The following is a 17,656-nucleotide window of genomic DNA, read 5'->3' on the forward strand; positions in this document are numbered from 1 at the left end:
TTTCATTCACAAAAAACTATTCGCAATTGATTCTTAGCAGAATGTTTGCCATACAAATAATAAAAGCTTGTAGACCAGTATAGATAATTTTGGAAAACAAAAAATAATATGCTAGCCTATTGACACCCTAACGCAGGATAAAATAAGAAACATTACGGAATAATTATTTACAGGCGATATGAGGTGAGGAAAAGGAAGAGTCCCTCCTCTTACGTGGTCGAATATTTAAGGGTTAAATACGATTAATCAATTTTTTCACAAAATTTGGAGTAAACTTTCCTTTTAATATTCTAAATGCCTTAGCTGCCAAAAATCACTTCCATTTGACAACGGAATATTATATTATTTTTGTAAAATATAAAAAGCTCTAAAGAATGTAAACTTAATATCGCGAAAATTGTATTCAAAGAATTTACTTTCCTTATATTCACTTCAATTTCATGCTAATTTTGGCTAATTGTGTGTCGCCAACCGCATTAAATATTTTTTTTTGTATGATCGAGCAAAATATGCTCCAGATAAAAGAAAAAATACATACAGTATTGATCAAAACTAAAGCAACCCTTTGTCTTTTTTGAAAAAGTTTTTGTTTTCTTAAAACAAGGAAAGCGAAAATAAGCAATTTTGTATCTATTATTAAGTCATAAAGTCATTTATAATAAAATATTATTATTTTCTACTGATTTTAGAAGTTTCCATTAATTCATTACAGTTCATAGTAGTCAAAAATTCCGTACTATATAAAAATAACGCGCCCCCATAAATTGATGCCAACAAATACGTTTTTGTGCTATGCTACGTCTTCCTGCAGGCGTTTAACACATTTCATTTTAAATAAATTAAAAACTAGAAAAAATTTTTACTGAGAGTATTTTATAAGGGGAAAATATTATATGTATATTTGTCTCGATTTTGACCGAACATTCTCTTCTTTTTACAGTAGCCACTTTTGTCACATTTCCAGATTGTTACTATTTTCCTATAAGCCTACAACTGGAGCATATATATTTTCTACTAATTTTATGTTTATACAATAGAAGACCAAAACTATCTAACAGTTTTGCAAAACAGCGTCCAAATGCTTTTGGGAGAGATCCCGTTACAAGTTTGCATATATTTCATGAATATTCATTGGGTATATGAAAAGAAAATATCAACTATTATATGGATTTATTATAAGTGAGTATATAACCTAATATTTTATGCAAAAAGTGCTTATATCCGTTTTCCTTGTTTTGAGAAAATGCTTCAGGTTTCGCCAATACTGTGCGCATAAAAGTAGGCATGTGTGCTCCTATATGTTTGGCTGGTTTACTATCAAGTTTTATATCCATGTTTGTAGATATATGTATATGTATATATTTATGTAATATAGTATGTATTAGATTATCTGAGTTGATTTCTTTGTAAATTACTTAAAACCTTATGGTAGTAATAGATTCCAATAACCGCTTATATAATCGTTTAGTGAATTTACAATAAACAAAAATATTTTAGGTCACGTGCAAATTTTGTATACAAAAGCATAACGAACTATGTACATACATTTACATACATACATAATAAGTACATATACATATGTATTTATATACCAAAATATATGTACATGCATTTGTATATTTCAATATTGTATATAAATACATGTATCAGAGTATCAATATCCTCATATATGTACATACATATGTATGTAAATAATATATATTACCGAACATACATACTTTTATATACATATGCATATATGTACATACTTCTTATTATCTGCATTTCAACCTTGCACAATTTACATACACTTATATGCATTATATAGCACAACTGTTTTTCCCTATGTACTAAGTACTGTTTTTCATGTACATACTATATGAATACTTTTCTGGAGTAGAACGTGCCATGGCATCTTTTAAAATGTGCTTTTAATGTACATATTTACTATTTGTTTGTTTTTAATGTTAGTAAATAAATAATCTGCCATTAACACATATGCACTGCACTAGTATATACTATAAGTAAATGATAAGTATGTACATATTAACTCTGGTTTTGAATCTTTGCGTACCCGTGTACTAATAAATCCATCTAATTATACAAGAATTACCAGAACTTAACTGACCAACATGACTCACAAACGCTGAACACTTGATAATATCACAAATATAATATTTTTGTTTTTGTTGCTTTTAGTTAATATGGTAATTACACAATATCCAAGCTATTGAACTAGTTATTTGTATATATGTTCATATAATATTATTGTTTCAGTCGCTTTGTCATGCTGCATCGAAGGTTTGTTGTCGCTGCTGTTTTACTGCTCTTCACACTCTGTGTGCTCGTAGCCACGGTCCAAATCAAAACACTACATCGCGTAAAATCCACGAGCGTATATTAAAATAACAATACGAGAAATACTCATGCATATATGCCTATATGTTTATATCCACTTATGTATGTATGTATATAAGTAAATGTATATATACCGTGCGTATAAGGTTGTGCTCTGTGAAGGCACCGCCACCCTTTCACAAAATATTTCATCCTGTTTAACGTAGAACTTTGGGGCACATGCATAGCGTGGTGTCTACTGCGTCTGCGCCTGTTTGGGTAGACGTTGTCCTTTTTTCCGCTGCCGTTACTCCACCATTGACGCTCCCCCCTCGTGTCGTGCTCTGAAATTGGGGTACTGGCATTTCTTTTGAAATCGATACTCACAGCACATTCGCTTTGGTATAATGTTTACAGCAAGGCGGCACTCAAATGGATGAGCGCGGAGTGGCGCCACGAAGCCAAAAGGCTGTGCCACAAAGCGTCCTTCAAAATCTGTGGTTAGGAGTGCAAGAGTCGAGGGTCCGATATAACCGTGTTGGTAAGTGACAGTTTGCATGAGCACAGACATATGTATGTATGTATATATACTAATATGGTCGGTCTATATACTACCGCAACTTGAAAAGCATTTCGTGGAAAATATATTCACAAAAATTTTAGTACTCTTGATAGTACCCTTATAGTTTCTAAGGATGTAAGTTAAGCAAATGTACAGCACATATAACTCTTATCAATACCGTTACCAAATTCGGTACTAATGAGCCCGGCTAACTGACCAGGTTATACTTATTTCATGGAGCCAAGTTTCTGAAATTTATTATAAACATGTATATCTAAATATAGTGAATTATACGAAGCTACTTATAAAGCGGAAGAATATGGGGAATATGAATTTCCCAGAAAATTATACAAAGTCTAGGTTGCTATAGACGAAGACAGTAGGGAACATATTACCCATTTAAGGATGGAATAATGGAAACAGTGGCAAGAAGTTGATTTAGTTCTTACATCGACAAAGCGGCAATGTCCCAGAGAGAGAAATCACCATACTATATCTAATATATAAGGTTATGTTATATGTTTTGGGAACATATAAAAGTCTCTTAAATCCAAACTAAATTCGCTATTACCGTTATATAATATAATATATTAGTTTCGATTTAGAAGGCAATGTCGAACAAACCCCTTTCTCCACGAACAAATGCAACGTCTTATCTCTTCTTGATTAGGAAATTTTTATTTTATGCCGTAAACATTAGTGCTTTCCTCCCGCTCTGTCAATTTGCGAAAAGTGGAAATATCTAGTTTAATTCACACCTGTACAACTTTTTTTTAAATCCTTATATTATAATGGACATATTAAAATCAAGATAAATATTATTTCGTTAATTATTTTATTAAAATATTTCAAGCGAGGACTACATTGGTAAACAAAAACAAAATCGTCGTGTAAAGAATAATTTAGGTAAAGAGATTTTGAAAATTCTACATACGTATGTAGTTTGAAAATAAATGAAAGTGAAAAAAATTAATAAATATTAACAAATTTCGCAAACTTGAATGTTCTACAGTTATGCTAATTATAGCTTTAAAGTATTTATATTAACTATGTATTGCATTTTAAAGCCTCAAACTACGTCCATACATCAATATTAATTTGAGATAAGCATTTCAGCGACCTCAGGCCCGCTCAATTGTGCTGCGATTACGAATAGGGTGTGCGCGGATTGACGTTGATCATTTCCGTAGTGCTGAAATGCAGAATATTTAATAAGTTGTTGTGAATAATGCATTTTACTTTATCCAAGAAATTTTTTTGTTTTTTGTTTTTTTTTTTCATGTTAACTAAAGAGACAGGATAAGAGGTCTACATCATCTACATATAGTGGTTTTGTGTATTTATACTAACCTCTTGCTGCATTTGATATGTATGAATAACAATGCTACACCAAGCACTAGACATATGGATCCGACAACAATGTATGCAATACCAAGGAATGGATTTTTGCCGCCAAGTAGAGACGTCGTCGATAAAATCATTTTCTTAGAACCATCAAATGACGTCACAGGGTATTCTAACCACGATAAAAAGAAATTTCTAATAAATATACTATTTTCATATCACATGCACTTAAGCGATTTGGTATTTAGTACATACGATAAACTATTTCAAGTGTATAGGAACCCTTATTCAAACCATTTTGAAAACCTGGTTTTGAATGGTCAACTCGTCGATAAAGTTTACGAAAACTGGGCAAAGCTGCTGTGCGCATCCAAACGATTAAATCTTCATTCTATAAGCAAATGTTTGTAGATATATTATTATTATTATAATAGGAACTGTAACTAACTTGGAATCCATTATTGTCAGGGTTTTTAGGGTCCAGTTGCCAAAGTTCTTTTTGCCAAAACTTTGGCTTACTAAAGTGTTGCAGTGCCAGAGTTAAATTTCCTGGTGGATTCTTAAATTTAATGTTTTTATCGGAGGGCCAGGCAATGCCGGTATTAAGTAGTGGTACATCTTTTCCATCGAATTTCAGTGTTAAGGTATCTAGGTATGCAAAAAAAATTAAATTTTAGCAACTATTAAAAATAAAGACGACATGCCTACTACTAACCGTTGAAAAGCGAATTGGCGATGGCTCCGCACGGCGCAATAGGTATATCTCCACCATTTTCTTCAACATAAGCGAATGGTATGCAATCTGACGATGGGTTTGACGACAAGCGGCCCAATAACTGTTCATCATCCCTAGACTTTACATAACGGCGATGATTCTGATAATAATTACTAAGGCCGTAATACATATAAACATTTCCCTGAAAGTCATTAAATCATGCATTTAGTTAATGACTTTCGGCTTTTAAATAAATCTATAAAATTCAAATTGAAATGGGTCTGATGCTTTGATTTCTTAAAACAAAAAAGATTTTCGATACAACTCCACCGAAAAATTGCGGCCAATGGATTACAATCAGGTTTGATTTCATATTCACTTATGTAGGTATTTTAGGTCATAAACACACTGGTTTCATTAGTACATTTTACTTCATGTCAACATAATTTACTGATATGAGAAATGTATGATATAAAATCAAGCTAAATCGCATCTAAATGTAATTTTGTTGGTAAACCCGGAACAGGTCGAACAGATTCAGACCAAGGTGCACACCGATTCCATTCATATTCAGCGTTAAAGCACATTACGTTTAGGAAAAGTTGTCCACTTAACTTCATTAAAATAATATATCAAACATTTTGATATGGTTATGTGAAAGGATAAAATATAATTAAAAATTTTATTAAAAAAGAAGTAGATGTGGTCTTGTCATTCCTGAAGTATGAGATTTCACCAACTTTTAGTTGCCGTTCTCTTGGCTTTAAAATTAATTCAAGTTTTCAACTTAAACGATATATTTTGTTACTGTCGTTGTTACAATCCGATTTCACCTATTTTCCCACCGAGTTAGGAGTTTTGATTGAGAAGTCAAATGGTGACCCTTACTATCCCGATCCCCTAAACTAAATAACAGTGGAACTTATTTATAGCACATTATAGGATTTTCCATAATAACATTTAAATAAATAAACAGCCTACATGATATCTTCGTCTCGTCATCCTGCTCATATGTATATATATAGCGAGATACCTATCTTGATTGGCATTAAGTGATACAAAAACATTAAGCGTGCAAAATTATTATATTTTGAAGCAACATCCCAACTAATTATAATTGGTACTGTAACTCTTTAGTTTTATTCCTTATTGTAGAAGCATTTATTTGATTCAGAGTATTGGATACTTACTGTAAATTGCTTTGGTAGTTCAAATTGAATTTCACAATTACAGGATCCATTGTAATTAGTAGTCAAATATTCAGCACAGGTCATGTTATATCCAGTCCTTTTACATTTGGTATAGTCGTAAACAAATTCGCTAACTTCATCTGAAAAGTATAGCAATGCCACTCCTACAGGTATGAAGAGAATTCCAATTACGAAAAATGTTGGCAATACAGTGCCAGCCGTTAGCACTGGCTGCCATGCAGGAAGTCGCTGCTGCTTAAAAGCCGAATCTAATGTGGAAGAAAATTTATTTTCATCTGAATAAGCCTTTTAATTCATACTAACCAAATTTTAAATATATACATACATATGTATGTACAGTTGTAGTCATTATTGATCCAAGTAATCAATAGAATTAGTCATTGCTTAGCGCTACAAACCATTCCGATTTCTTATTTCTCATATTCTTAGGGACTTACCTGAAGGTTTCTTAGATTTTTCTTGTACTCCTTGAGTTTCATCTTCTGATGCCATTTCTTCAAAACTTGCAGAAATTCGCAAGACGCTTAAATATGAATTTAACTCGCTCTGTATACGTTTAATCAATAGTTTTAATAATTACTTAATAAAATTCTGGTTTGATATTCATATCACAATAAAAACCCAAACATCTTACGACCACTTTTACAAATGTCAAATAATCACAAAATATTTTTGACATTTGCGAATGTCAGTGAATGAAGACTAATAAAGTTGTGCCTTATGTGTTGAACACAATGCTCGTGACAAACTGCAAACGACATCTATCAAATATTAAAATTCATACGTTCTTATGGACAGACCTATTTTGGCAGCTGCACGATTATACGACTACACGACTGCAGGCCGACAGTTTTCGTTCTCGCTAACTTATATTTGCCAACGACAGTGGGACGACACTAGAGTTGACAGTAGAATGGAAGATAGAGAGATGAGGTAGAGTGGTGATGTAACTAATATGTAAAATGTAAAATTACTCAAAGCTCTAACAAACCTGACGTTATTTTACAAATAAAAGCATAAAACAGCTCTGTTAAATCATTTATAATAACAATTGATAACACTGTGGAGCATTTTTGGGATTATTATCTGAATAAAATCAAATAGAAATTGTAATTCTTAATTTTTCTAAATTTGTTTCATCAAAATCGGACAAGTGGTTCGCGAGCTATGTTAAACTACGTTTTTGCCAAAATGTTACAACTAAGCGAAAAAACATCAAGATAAGGAAAAAATTTAAAAGGTCATAAAAAACAACTGACACATATGAACGCCAAACCCTTTACTATATTGACCTAGTACCATCACCCTGACTTGGAATTTCTCATCCCCCAGATTAGCTGTTGTACTGTGTAATTTAAAACAAATAAATTTACCTATTTACTTATTTTTTGCTTAAAATTTCAATTTGAACAGCAATTTGAATTGCAAGGTATTAGTATGGCCACAACCAAATTGTGTACGTACAAGATGGACAACTGCGTTATTTTGTGTACATGCCGGCCGTTGTTATGTGCTGCCCTCTCACAAACGTTCAAGTAGTAGGATTCACAACGCCGTTTTCAGTTCACTGTCGTGCTGCTGCGGTCTGTCGCGAACATTGTGTTCAACACATTAAGGTTCAATTAGGACCATCCCCATAACAAAAATTAAATGGTAGATTTAATTTAATGGTATAATAATTAAATGGTAACAATGTTGCCCGTAATGTTGTTTCAATCAGCTGTTTTATATGATTATGAACCTTTAATTCTACACTTTTTTCAGTAAAGATGTTATGATAATTAATAGGGAAAACTAGAGTTTTATTGAATATTCGGAAAAATATCGTCAACACCTAATAATATCTTCTGAAATTAATTTTAACTGTTATTTATATTTTACCTATATGTGATACAAACATTGCTTTTACTAACTTTAAATCTATTAATATAATTGTTTATTAATATTTAATTTTTCCAGTTTGAAATCTGCTCCATTTAGTATGGTTTATATGCATATTGTTTACTAAACGAACGGACATATATTTGCATTTGCATTTGCACTGACGATGTACCTGTTCAGGAGCTCTATGCGAAAAATCCTTTCAAGCAAATTTAAAATTTTATACGTTTTAATATAATTTTTTTTATTTTGTAAGGACACACATGTGTTATATATCATTTTTCAGGAATTGTATTAGTGCAAATTCCTTAAATAATTTATGTGAAATTTCTTTCCAATATTTAATACCAATTAAAATTTTATTTCATTTATATAAATTACATAAATTTATACTAATTGTTGAACACCTCTATTCATAATGTCAATTCATAATCTTACTGAACATAGCAAGGAGAGTGATGCCTAGCTGAATGGCAAAACTATATTATACATTGAACACACCCTGGAGAGATATCGTAAATTCAAAATATGTCATTTATGAATTAAATGCAATATTATTTATATATTACAGACTTAAATTCTTATTGGTTTTTATAAACCTTCAATATTTTTATTTGTTTGGTCAAATATTACTTACTAAAGGGAATAGGTTTGCTTAATTAACGGGGTTACGTACACATTTACTGCGGTCGTTTTTAAAAGTGAGCTGTTAATTCAGCAATGCGCTTACAAAGCAGTGGCTGAGAAATTTACCTGCCCATTCATTGTGATTGTGGCAAGAAGCGAGGTTGTTGCAGTTGTTTCTTAGGACGCTCTCGCATTTTAAATAGTTTGACTACTATTGCCGGAGATAGTAGTATCTGAAAGGCTGTAGGATCTAAGATAATATAAGAGTCACGGTAGAACGCATTACAGGTGCTAAAGGAGTATTTAATAAATTGCTAAGCAAACGTACCAAGTCTTAGCGAAATCAACATTGTCACACTAGGGGAATAGAAAAGGTAAATTTTTGAAAACTTTTAAATTGTTGTGTGCTTTATTTGTGTTGAAAAGTGCAGAGAACTGAATTTTTTAAAATATGAAAAAAGAACAGCTCAGCTGGGAAACTGGATGTCGCTTTTGTTTCAGCGCGTTTGGAGAATTTACGGTCTACGGTTGTTTAAAAGTGAGCTGTGAAAGTGGTAAATGACACTGGGCGAAACCACTGAATGGCCTTTTTGTCGCATAGTTTGCATGCTTCTTCTTATTCACTTTCTTTGCTCTGTGCTGAAACGACTTCTCAGTTTATTTCAATTTGCAAATGCAAAGTGTGAAATTTGAAAAATTAAGCCTGTTATCTTATTAATATTTTATAGAACGAAATATCCCATTTAATTGCTTGGGATACGGAAACAATTACACAAAAGCTCAAAACTGGAGAAACAAAATCGTGTGAAGTTGATTCGAGACAAAATGGTCCTGGCTGAAAGAAATTCGGAGCTGGTGCGTAATGGGAGACGATCACGCGGACCAAGTCCAAATGGGCACGGAGTAGGCGTTGCTGGGGGTGGTACAGTGGGGGCAAGTACTAATATTGGGAACAGTGGAGGTGCTGGTGGTACTGGAACTCCGGAAACTAGTTCCGACGATGACAATTGTGAGTTACAAGTTTCTATAAAGTATTTAATCCTCAGAGATTAAATTCAAATCCCTGTTCTTTTTTCCCCACAGCAATTAAGCGAAATGGAAAATCCAAAGCAAAACAGAGTGAATATGAAGGTAAGATAAAAAATATATAGGCGTGGGATTATTTATAATTAAAAATATATAATAATAATTTCAGAGAAAATTCGTGTTGGTCGTGACTACCAGGCAGTATGTCCACCGTTAATACCTGAAAATGACCGTAAACCAGAGGGCTTAAATGATCGAGCGCTTCTGGTATGGTCGCCCACTAGAGAGATACCAGATGCAAAACGTGAGTATGATATTGTTATAAAATAACATGTATATTTTAATATATAGTATTAACTAAATCTAAATGAAAAGATTCAGGTTCAACATTCAAAAACTTTAGTTATGTATGTATTTAATTAATTTATTTTTCGGTGAAATGACATACTTTAATTACAATAATTTGGTACTTTTACTTATTGTTGAAAAATGGTAGTTCTTTTTATGTGGGAAAGTTGTAATGAGTAGTTTTTATTATCGAAAATTCGAATATCTGAAAGTACCATAGTTATATAATATATAAGTAGATAAAGTGTAAGAAAATAAAGTAAAATTTGGTAATGTATATTTCAGTTGAAGAATATATATCAGTAGCTAAAGAAAAATACGGTTATAATGGCGAACAGGCATTGGGTATGCTATTCTGGCACAAACATGATTTGGAACGTGCCGTAATGGATTTAGCTAACTTCACACCTTTTCCCGATGAGTGGACAGTAGAAGACAAAGTGTTATTCGAACAGGCTTTTCAATTTCACGGCAAAAGCTTTCATCGCATTCGTCAAATGGTAATTTTAATATCTGGCCAGCAAATCTATTCTGGAGCGTAATGCTTCAATTATACATGTTCCAAATATATCGATTGCAGTTACCCGACAAATCAATAGCTAGTTTGGTGAAATATTATTACTCGTGGAAGAAGACGCGCCACAGACAAAGCGTTATGGATCGTCAAGAGAAAGCAAAAGCAAGTAAAGAAGGTTCAGAGAACGGTAGTGAGAATGGCAGCAATGAAGAATCTGATACAGATGACAAGGTAATTATTAGTTAAAAATATTCGTATTTAAGGCATGAGTCAGATTCAAATTGAAATTGGTTTCTCTAGTTTTACAGTGGTTTAACAATAAATGCAAATTTTTATATTTAGTAAATAAAAATAAAACAATATATACAAATGTTAGTTGTATTTAGTTAGATATTAAATTTTTATTTCGTTTTAAAATTATGTTTTACACTAACATTTATTTATAACTGTATTTATATAACTACCACAAAGTATCACTGATTTTGTTTTTAAATAGAGGCAATCAATTCATAGTACCACATAAGCAGATTAATTCAGGGAGCTCAAGGCAGCTGATGTTAACATTTTTCCAAATCAAAAAATTCAACTCGTCAACATATTACCTAAATATACTCGTACACAAGTCATAAAAATTATTTATTCATGTTCAAAGCAAATTACGTTTCGACCACCACATTGTATCGAAAAATACATTCAGATATATTATTAGTAGCAATTTTGAAACAGGCATTATGAAGACCAGGTGTATTCCCCACTCAAGTAAATGGTCTAAGCCCTCAACTCATCGCATCCAAAATTTTATGCTAGATTTATCTCGCATAGTACACTTTACTTAATTGTATGTATTTATTGTTAGTTAATTTTAGATTGTAAGACCTTATCCATAATGAAAGACTGTTTATAGAACTTCTACTAACAGTAAATGATAGAATAGTATACATATATACATAGTGCATAAATAATTATCAATAAATCGTTTATTGTCTGCGAGAAGATTAAACAAAATTCATGTGTTTCTTTCATTTTCAAATATTTTCGTTAATATCTTTATAGTACATACGTTTACATTGTATTGCTTGCCTTATAATTTTAATGTATTTTTTTTTTTAAGTTGGACAGCATAACTTTACCGCGAAAGTATGGTTTATAATTAAGAGTTCAAATTAATTCACTAGTTTGCTTATGAATAGATATCCAATGCAGGTTTTGAAATAATTTAACGCTTATCAGGCACGTGAACTACATATCTATGAATGAGTAAGGTTTATTTGAAAGAACTGATTTTGATTCTTGCATACCCAATATTTAACTTAATGTACTATGAGACATACAACTCATTTTTCGTTCGTGCTTAAAATTTGAAGTTAGCAAAAAATTAACTCATTATATTCAAAAATCATATTTAATGCAAGTCTATTCTTTATAATAATATTTATACTTTTGACTGACCATTTTCATTCCCATATTAATCATTATGTATCATTCCATTACATTTTACATTTACTTTTATTGAAACTTGTTTCTTTCGAAAATCTATTTCGCCATTCTTGCATTTTTTTTTTTATTACATGTATCAATAAGATTCGAATGCCCAAAATGTGATAGAGAATTTGTTTCGCTGTGTTTAGATCAGATCTATGCAAATGTATGTATGTATATCGATGCCGCGTCGAGTCCTTGTCTGATTGTTGTTGCTCGTGGCCTGCCATAATTTAGCCATGCCCTTTGTGCTGGCCTTTTGTTTTCGGACACATGCAATAATTTTGTTTGATAACTTCTTTATGACCTTAGTAGCTTTATATTTCTTGCAAATACTAGTTAAATTTAAATTATGCCAAAGTTAACCGGTCGTTCTCTTTATCTCTCTCTCTCTCTCTCTCTCTCTCTCTTTCCTTTATCGCAACACGCACACTCGTGACACACAATACCTACCAACAACATTTCAACAAATTACCTAAAATTGCCTTTAGGATCAAGCATTGGCTACAACTTCCGGGTTTCAAGATCAAATGAAAATAGGCTGTGCCACTTCTGCCGATTTACCGAACAAATTAAATAAATTAAGCGAAAACGGTGGTGTTTCTGGTAGCAGCATTGGCGGTGGCGACGCCGACAGTGAGAACACAGCGGCTTCTGTTTCGTTAAATATGATCGCCCAAGGACGAGACAGTGGTCTAGTTGCCAATATTGGTGCTCTGGCAGTTGGTATCAAACATCAACGCCAACAAACGCCGCCCAATACGGCGAATACCGATTCGTCATGTTCCAATGCAGACTCAGCAGGTTTGAGCGGTTGTTGCACCAATTGTGGAGTTCCATGTAGTGTGCTTAATGCATCGCCACACGGTAAACTATGTTCAAGTTGCCACCACCATTGGAGGTACATATACATATATAAAACAATAACAATTACGCTCTTGAATTTAAAACGTGTTAAATTCCTTCTTTATCATTGTATGTCATCGTTGTTGCGTGCCAAATAAAACAAAAAACCGAAACCCAATGGTGTGCTGTAGACGTACCGGTAATAAGCGTCCCACTTCCGGTCCATATTTTGGTAAGCGGTCGCGCGATCGCAATGCTGAAAGACATAAACGTAAACCACCTCGTGGCATGTACATCAATCACGACGATATTGTGGCGCTGGCCAGAGCCAATGACAATCAAGACGAACTGCTCGCTAACACAGACAGGGAAATCGTTTCGCTATTGAGCCAAGTAAGAAATCGGAATTTGAATACTATTGCTTATAAAACCACATTCTTCATGCATACATTCAAATATATTCACCACTTTTTCGTGTTGCTAATAGTTAAAACCCACGAATTTTTAGTTATGCCACCACTATTATTCTAATCGTAATCTCAAGTAAACCTTGTGTACTACACTAGAGCATAGTATGCTAACTGTTGTTTTTGTAGTAGCAAGAGAACATAGTCCTCGATTACGAGTTTACAGAAGATGCGAGCCCGTTCCAAAACGTAGACCCGACTTTTTTCTTTTATTGTTTTCCAAGCTAACTGATTTTATAGTTGTGAATAGATTTTTGAAGATTGTCAAGCCAAGGAACAAAAAGTCGTATAGCGTCATTTGATAACTATGCGCAACACAATATTAGAAATAATTAAATTTTCAGTTAACGTGTGAATATTTCGTCACATAGGATGCTGCAACTCAAATTCAGGGTGAGCTTTCAGGTCTATAAAACAGGGAGATGTAGGTTCATATATTCAAATTCATTCAGCATAGATCACATGTGGACGCATAGCCAGATTCATCTCATCATTCATCATTCAACTTCACTCATTGGCCGCAATGTGTCTAAGATATGTGTTGCAATCCCTTAATTTTATATTCAATGGCTTTCAGGTTCAGCTAAACAAACAGAATATTTCCGCGCTGAAACGTAAGAATTCAGAGGGAATAGACGATATGCGCCCAGCTGAGAACACGAATCGAATCAATTCAAGATGGTCCAATGATGAGGCTCTGCTCGTCGTACAAGGTGTGCGTAAATATGGCAAAGACTTTCAGGTACTTCCACACTATAATATAATGTGTTGTTACTAAATTGGAATTTACTTAAAAACATCACTTACAGACAATAGCTGAAACTATTGGCACGAAGACTGAAGCTCACGTGCGTACCTTTTTCGTAAGCAATCGTCGGCGTTACAATTTAGACCAAGAACTAAAAAAGTATGAAGCAGAGAAAGAAGAAGCAGCAGCTACTGCCACTGCTTCTGCAACTGCAAGTGAAACAATTAACTCCAACAATAAAAAAGACGAATCAAAGAAAAGAGAGCCGTCTGCGGCAAATGCAACAGCCACTGGCGTTAGTGCCATTTCGTCTGTTATTGCCGATGAATCGGATAACACAACCTCAAGTGAAGCAACCGTAACAAAGTCTACCAAAGACGAATCCAAGCTTAATAATAGCAATGCTAATTTACAGAAGGATAACGTTATAATGGAGGTGAGCTTCAATAATATGCATACTGAAAATTATTTTTAATTTTTTATTTTTCATTATATTTTTCTAGATTGACTTAGATGCTGATCAAAATGATATGCAACCACCAGCCAAGAAATTCGCTCTAAACATCAACGAACAAGATTTCGCCAAGGCCAGTGCAATCTAAATGATAATTCATTTAGACGCACAACATCTTTGGACCCATGGTGGTGAATAATGCTAAATGACACAATGCAGGTGTTTGACACGCCTTAAGTTTTATGCATATACACATGCATACATATTTATTTATATTGAATACTTGACGATCCATCCTAGTATCCTTAACACTTAAATATGGTAGGAGATACTGAAAATTTAGTATCAATAAAAATCTTAACACAACTCTACTATCACAAAAATTAAAGTCAACAAAATTCCTTGACACCAATGTGTATAAGATAAGTATAGCTTTAGTTCACTTGATATGAAAATTAAAACTCGGAACGACAAATTAGTTGAAAGACAAGTGGAATGGAAATATACAGAAAATATAAGGATATCTACCATTTTAATTAAAGAATTACTCTAGAGATGCATTATATGATAGGTAAATGTGCGCTGTATATATATGGGCCTATCAGGTGTTAGCATTGCCAAATTAATCTAAAGTTGTATTAAACAAATATTATATAAAAACTTGGAAGAAAATATAGGCAACGCGCATGTAACACCATGTTTTGAACTATTAGAGAACATAAGGCCAAATAACATTTTCATTACTCTTACTTCATTATTTACATTGCCATATTTTTTTTTTCTTTTTATTTAGTTACTATTTCTCAATTTTTTAGTATTGTGTTTAAAGACTCTTAAAAGTATCTTGTGTGAACTGTTCCCAGCAATTCTACAATTATTTGAGTTTTCTTACAAATCATATATTTCATTTCATAACCTTAGAAAATATTATATATTATTAACGAATGCTTGATTAACATATTCACATCGCAATTATTAATAATATGGTATATAAAGCTGTGTAACTTTCCGTTGGCTTTTTAAATTGCGCTGTGCCGTAATTTCATTTCTTCAAAGAAGTTTTATTGTATTATTCCGAGTGCACTACAAATAAAATGTAAAATATACTTTCTTACTTCTCTGCATACATTTTAAATACCCGGAAAACGTGGTTATTTTTTCTAAGGGAAATTGGAGAGGGCTTTCATTACTAAATAAGACTTGTAGTATAGCAGCAAACGAAACTGAGCTAACTGGCCAGAGCTGACGTTGGTGTTAATACTATTTCCAAGGTATACGAAATTATCTACGGCCTCGGAAGTTATGACTGTCAAGTGCGATTACGACGACTGTTTGTTTGATAACGGGAGAGATTGTTGAGGCCATTGATATAAATATCATCGACGTACGCCATCAGCGGTACACTCTTATAGAATTTCTATTTTTATTTAGCTCTGCAGCTGGTAGTCGAAATAGGAAGAAGTCATACAATAAGGAGTCTCCTTGTCTGAAACTGCGCCTAGTATCGAACGTAGTATTTGCAGATATACCAAGTTCAGATAGTGGCATAGAGGCAGTTCATTTTCGTACTGTCGAAGAAGGCTCTAAAATCGACGAAGATGTGGTGTGTCCATGGACTGATGAAGTACAAGGTTTGTTGACGATGGGCTTCAGCCTTTAAGGTTTTCGTGGTGGGGTATTCTTTTTTGAATTGAACAGAGCTCACTTAGATTTCATATTTTGTAAAGAAGCTGATGGATGCACCTTGTCTGGTAATCCATCGGCACCTGCGAGTAATTGCTGTGCGAACCTCAATAAAGTCGGGGGAAATGGAAGATCTATTCCATCGTCATCGATTGGGGAATCGGGAAATCTTTCAGAAGGAAGTGTTAGGAAGTGTTCCCTCCATAATTTCGGTATGCTCTGAACGTCAGCCACTATTACAAGAATATGCTCCGGTCTTGAACCCTTCTGTTAGTCGCCGCAACTTTTCGTAGACGGAAGTGATCGGCAAAGCGGTTGTAGTTGTTGTTTTAGCGTATACTTGTCCCCATTTGGATGTTGGATGGTAAGGATTCGCTAAGTTGTCGTCGACGTCATCGAAGGAGGCCCAAGAAACGTGTTTCGATGGGGTCCCTTCAGATGAGTGGAGTGGCTGGGGCATGCAAAGAGGTAGGTGGCCATATATTGGATATGTCGAGGTCTATTCTGAATATGGAGAAGTTTAACCTGCTATAGTATCCGGAATGAAGGTGCGCAGGGATCATTCTTGTTTCTCACGGCAACTCGAGATCTTCGTCGGTAATGGGTGGTAGTTTGACTCCGAGTACGCCATTCACTGTACGGGAGTCGGTGAAGGAGTTGATGGCTACACTGTGAATGGCGGTCGGTGCTAGTCGGAAGTTTGTTGCGTTCGAAGTCTGGTCGTTGCGTTGTTTAATGTCGTCGACGTAATTGAGGAATGACGTCTTGATATTCCTACTAGGCGGTTCCGCTCCAAGCAGGTGACTGCAGGGATGATTTCTGTGAAAAAATGAGGATTTTGTTGCGGTGTGTACTTTGGCGACAATCGCCTCGTCGTCGTATGACTATCATATACTATCAAAAGTTACACCTGAGATTTTTGGATTATTGAGAGTCGGAATTTTGACTCCATCGAGTGCAATATTAAGGTCAAGTCTGTACTCCATCCAGTTTATAAATGTGTCGCTGTGGATTTAGTGAGGGAAAGTGTTAACTTCCCTGCTGATGAGCAGCAAGAAAGGTTGGAGAGATAGGTGTTTACCTTTGAACACATGTCATCGAATCCAATAAAGCGCTCGCAGATGATAGTTGCGATTGGATGATCTTAATTAACTACTCTAGTTCACGATTTCCCCCACTTTTGATTAAAAACGCAGTCGGATTTCGTATATTCAATTGACTACAGAGTATTAGTAGTAGACAATTTTGCCTTTAAGAACCCATAAGTAAAAAAGTGAAATGGTCCGATTTGAACAATTTGTTGAGATATTATATGGTCTTGTCTTGTTGAATTACGTGACGATATCTTGTAAATAAAAAAGCTCTCCTTACAATGGCTTCTTAATTTTGTTCGATCAGTTTGTGTGCCAGATATATCCTATAGAGGTGCGAT

The 17,656-nt window shown here is 33.8% G+C and overlaps 2 protein-coding genes across 4 annotated transcripts; one reads left to right on the forward strand and one right to left on the reverse strand.

The window, feature by feature from the left end:
- Positions 1–3,982: 3,982 nt before the first annotated feature.
- On the reverse strand, positions 3,983–6,801 carry LOC108977636 (cell cycle control protein 50A). Its single transcript, XM_018947408.1, has 7 exons — positions 6,586–6,801; positions 6,128–6,396; positions 4,938–5,139; positions 4,671–4,870; positions 4,478–4,613; positions 4,229–4,394; positions 3,983–4,070 (listed from the first exon to the last, which is right to left on the reverse strand). Exons 1-7 carry the CDS (start codon positions 6,638–6,640, stop codon positions 4,025–4,027), a joined length of 1,074 nt encoding a protein of 357 aa, XP_018802953.1. The 5' UTR covers positions 6,641–6,801; the 3' UTR covers positions 3,983–4,024.
- A 1,974-nt stretch (positions 6,802–8,775) lies between these two features.
- Positions 8,776–15,247, forward strand: LOC108977654 (REST corepressor). 3 transcript variants are annotated; one of them, XM_018947463.1, is made up of 11 exons: positions 8,776–9,030; positions 9,385–9,665; positions 9,740–9,787; positions 9,852–9,986; positions 10,316–10,530; positions 10,611–10,778; positions 12,518–12,927; positions 13,064–13,265; positions 13,917–14,081; positions 14,149–14,523; positions 14,591–15,247. In XM_018947463.1, exons 2-11 carry the CDS (start codon positions 9,482–9,484, stop codon positions 14,687–14,689), a joined length of 2,001 nt encoding a protein of 666 aa, XP_018803008.1. In that variant the 5' UTR covers positions 8,776–9,030; positions 9,385–9,481; the 3' UTR covers positions 14,690–15,247. The 3 variants fall into 3 exon arrangements, with proteins under 3 accessions (XP_018803008.1, XP_018803009.1, XP_018803010.1); XM_018947464.1 differs by lacking the exons at positions 12,518–12,927; positions 13,064–13,265; XM_018947465.1 differs by lacking the exons at positions 12,518–12,927; positions 13,064–13,265; positions 13,917–14,081; positions 14,149–14,523; positions 14,591–15,247 and adding an exon at positions 11,044–11,552 and having other exon boundaries at positions 8,777–9,030.
- Positions 15,248–17,656: the final 2,409 nt, after the last annotated feature.

Source organism: Bactrocera latifrons, unplaced genomic scaffold, assembly GCF_001853355.1.
Source record: "Bactrocera latifrons isolate USDA-ARS-PBARC rearing strain unplaced genomic scaffold, ASM185335v1 scaffold_93, whole genome shotgun sequence".
NCBI lineage: Eukaryota > Metazoa > Arthropoda > Insecta > Diptera > Tephritidae > Bactrocera > Bactrocera latifrons.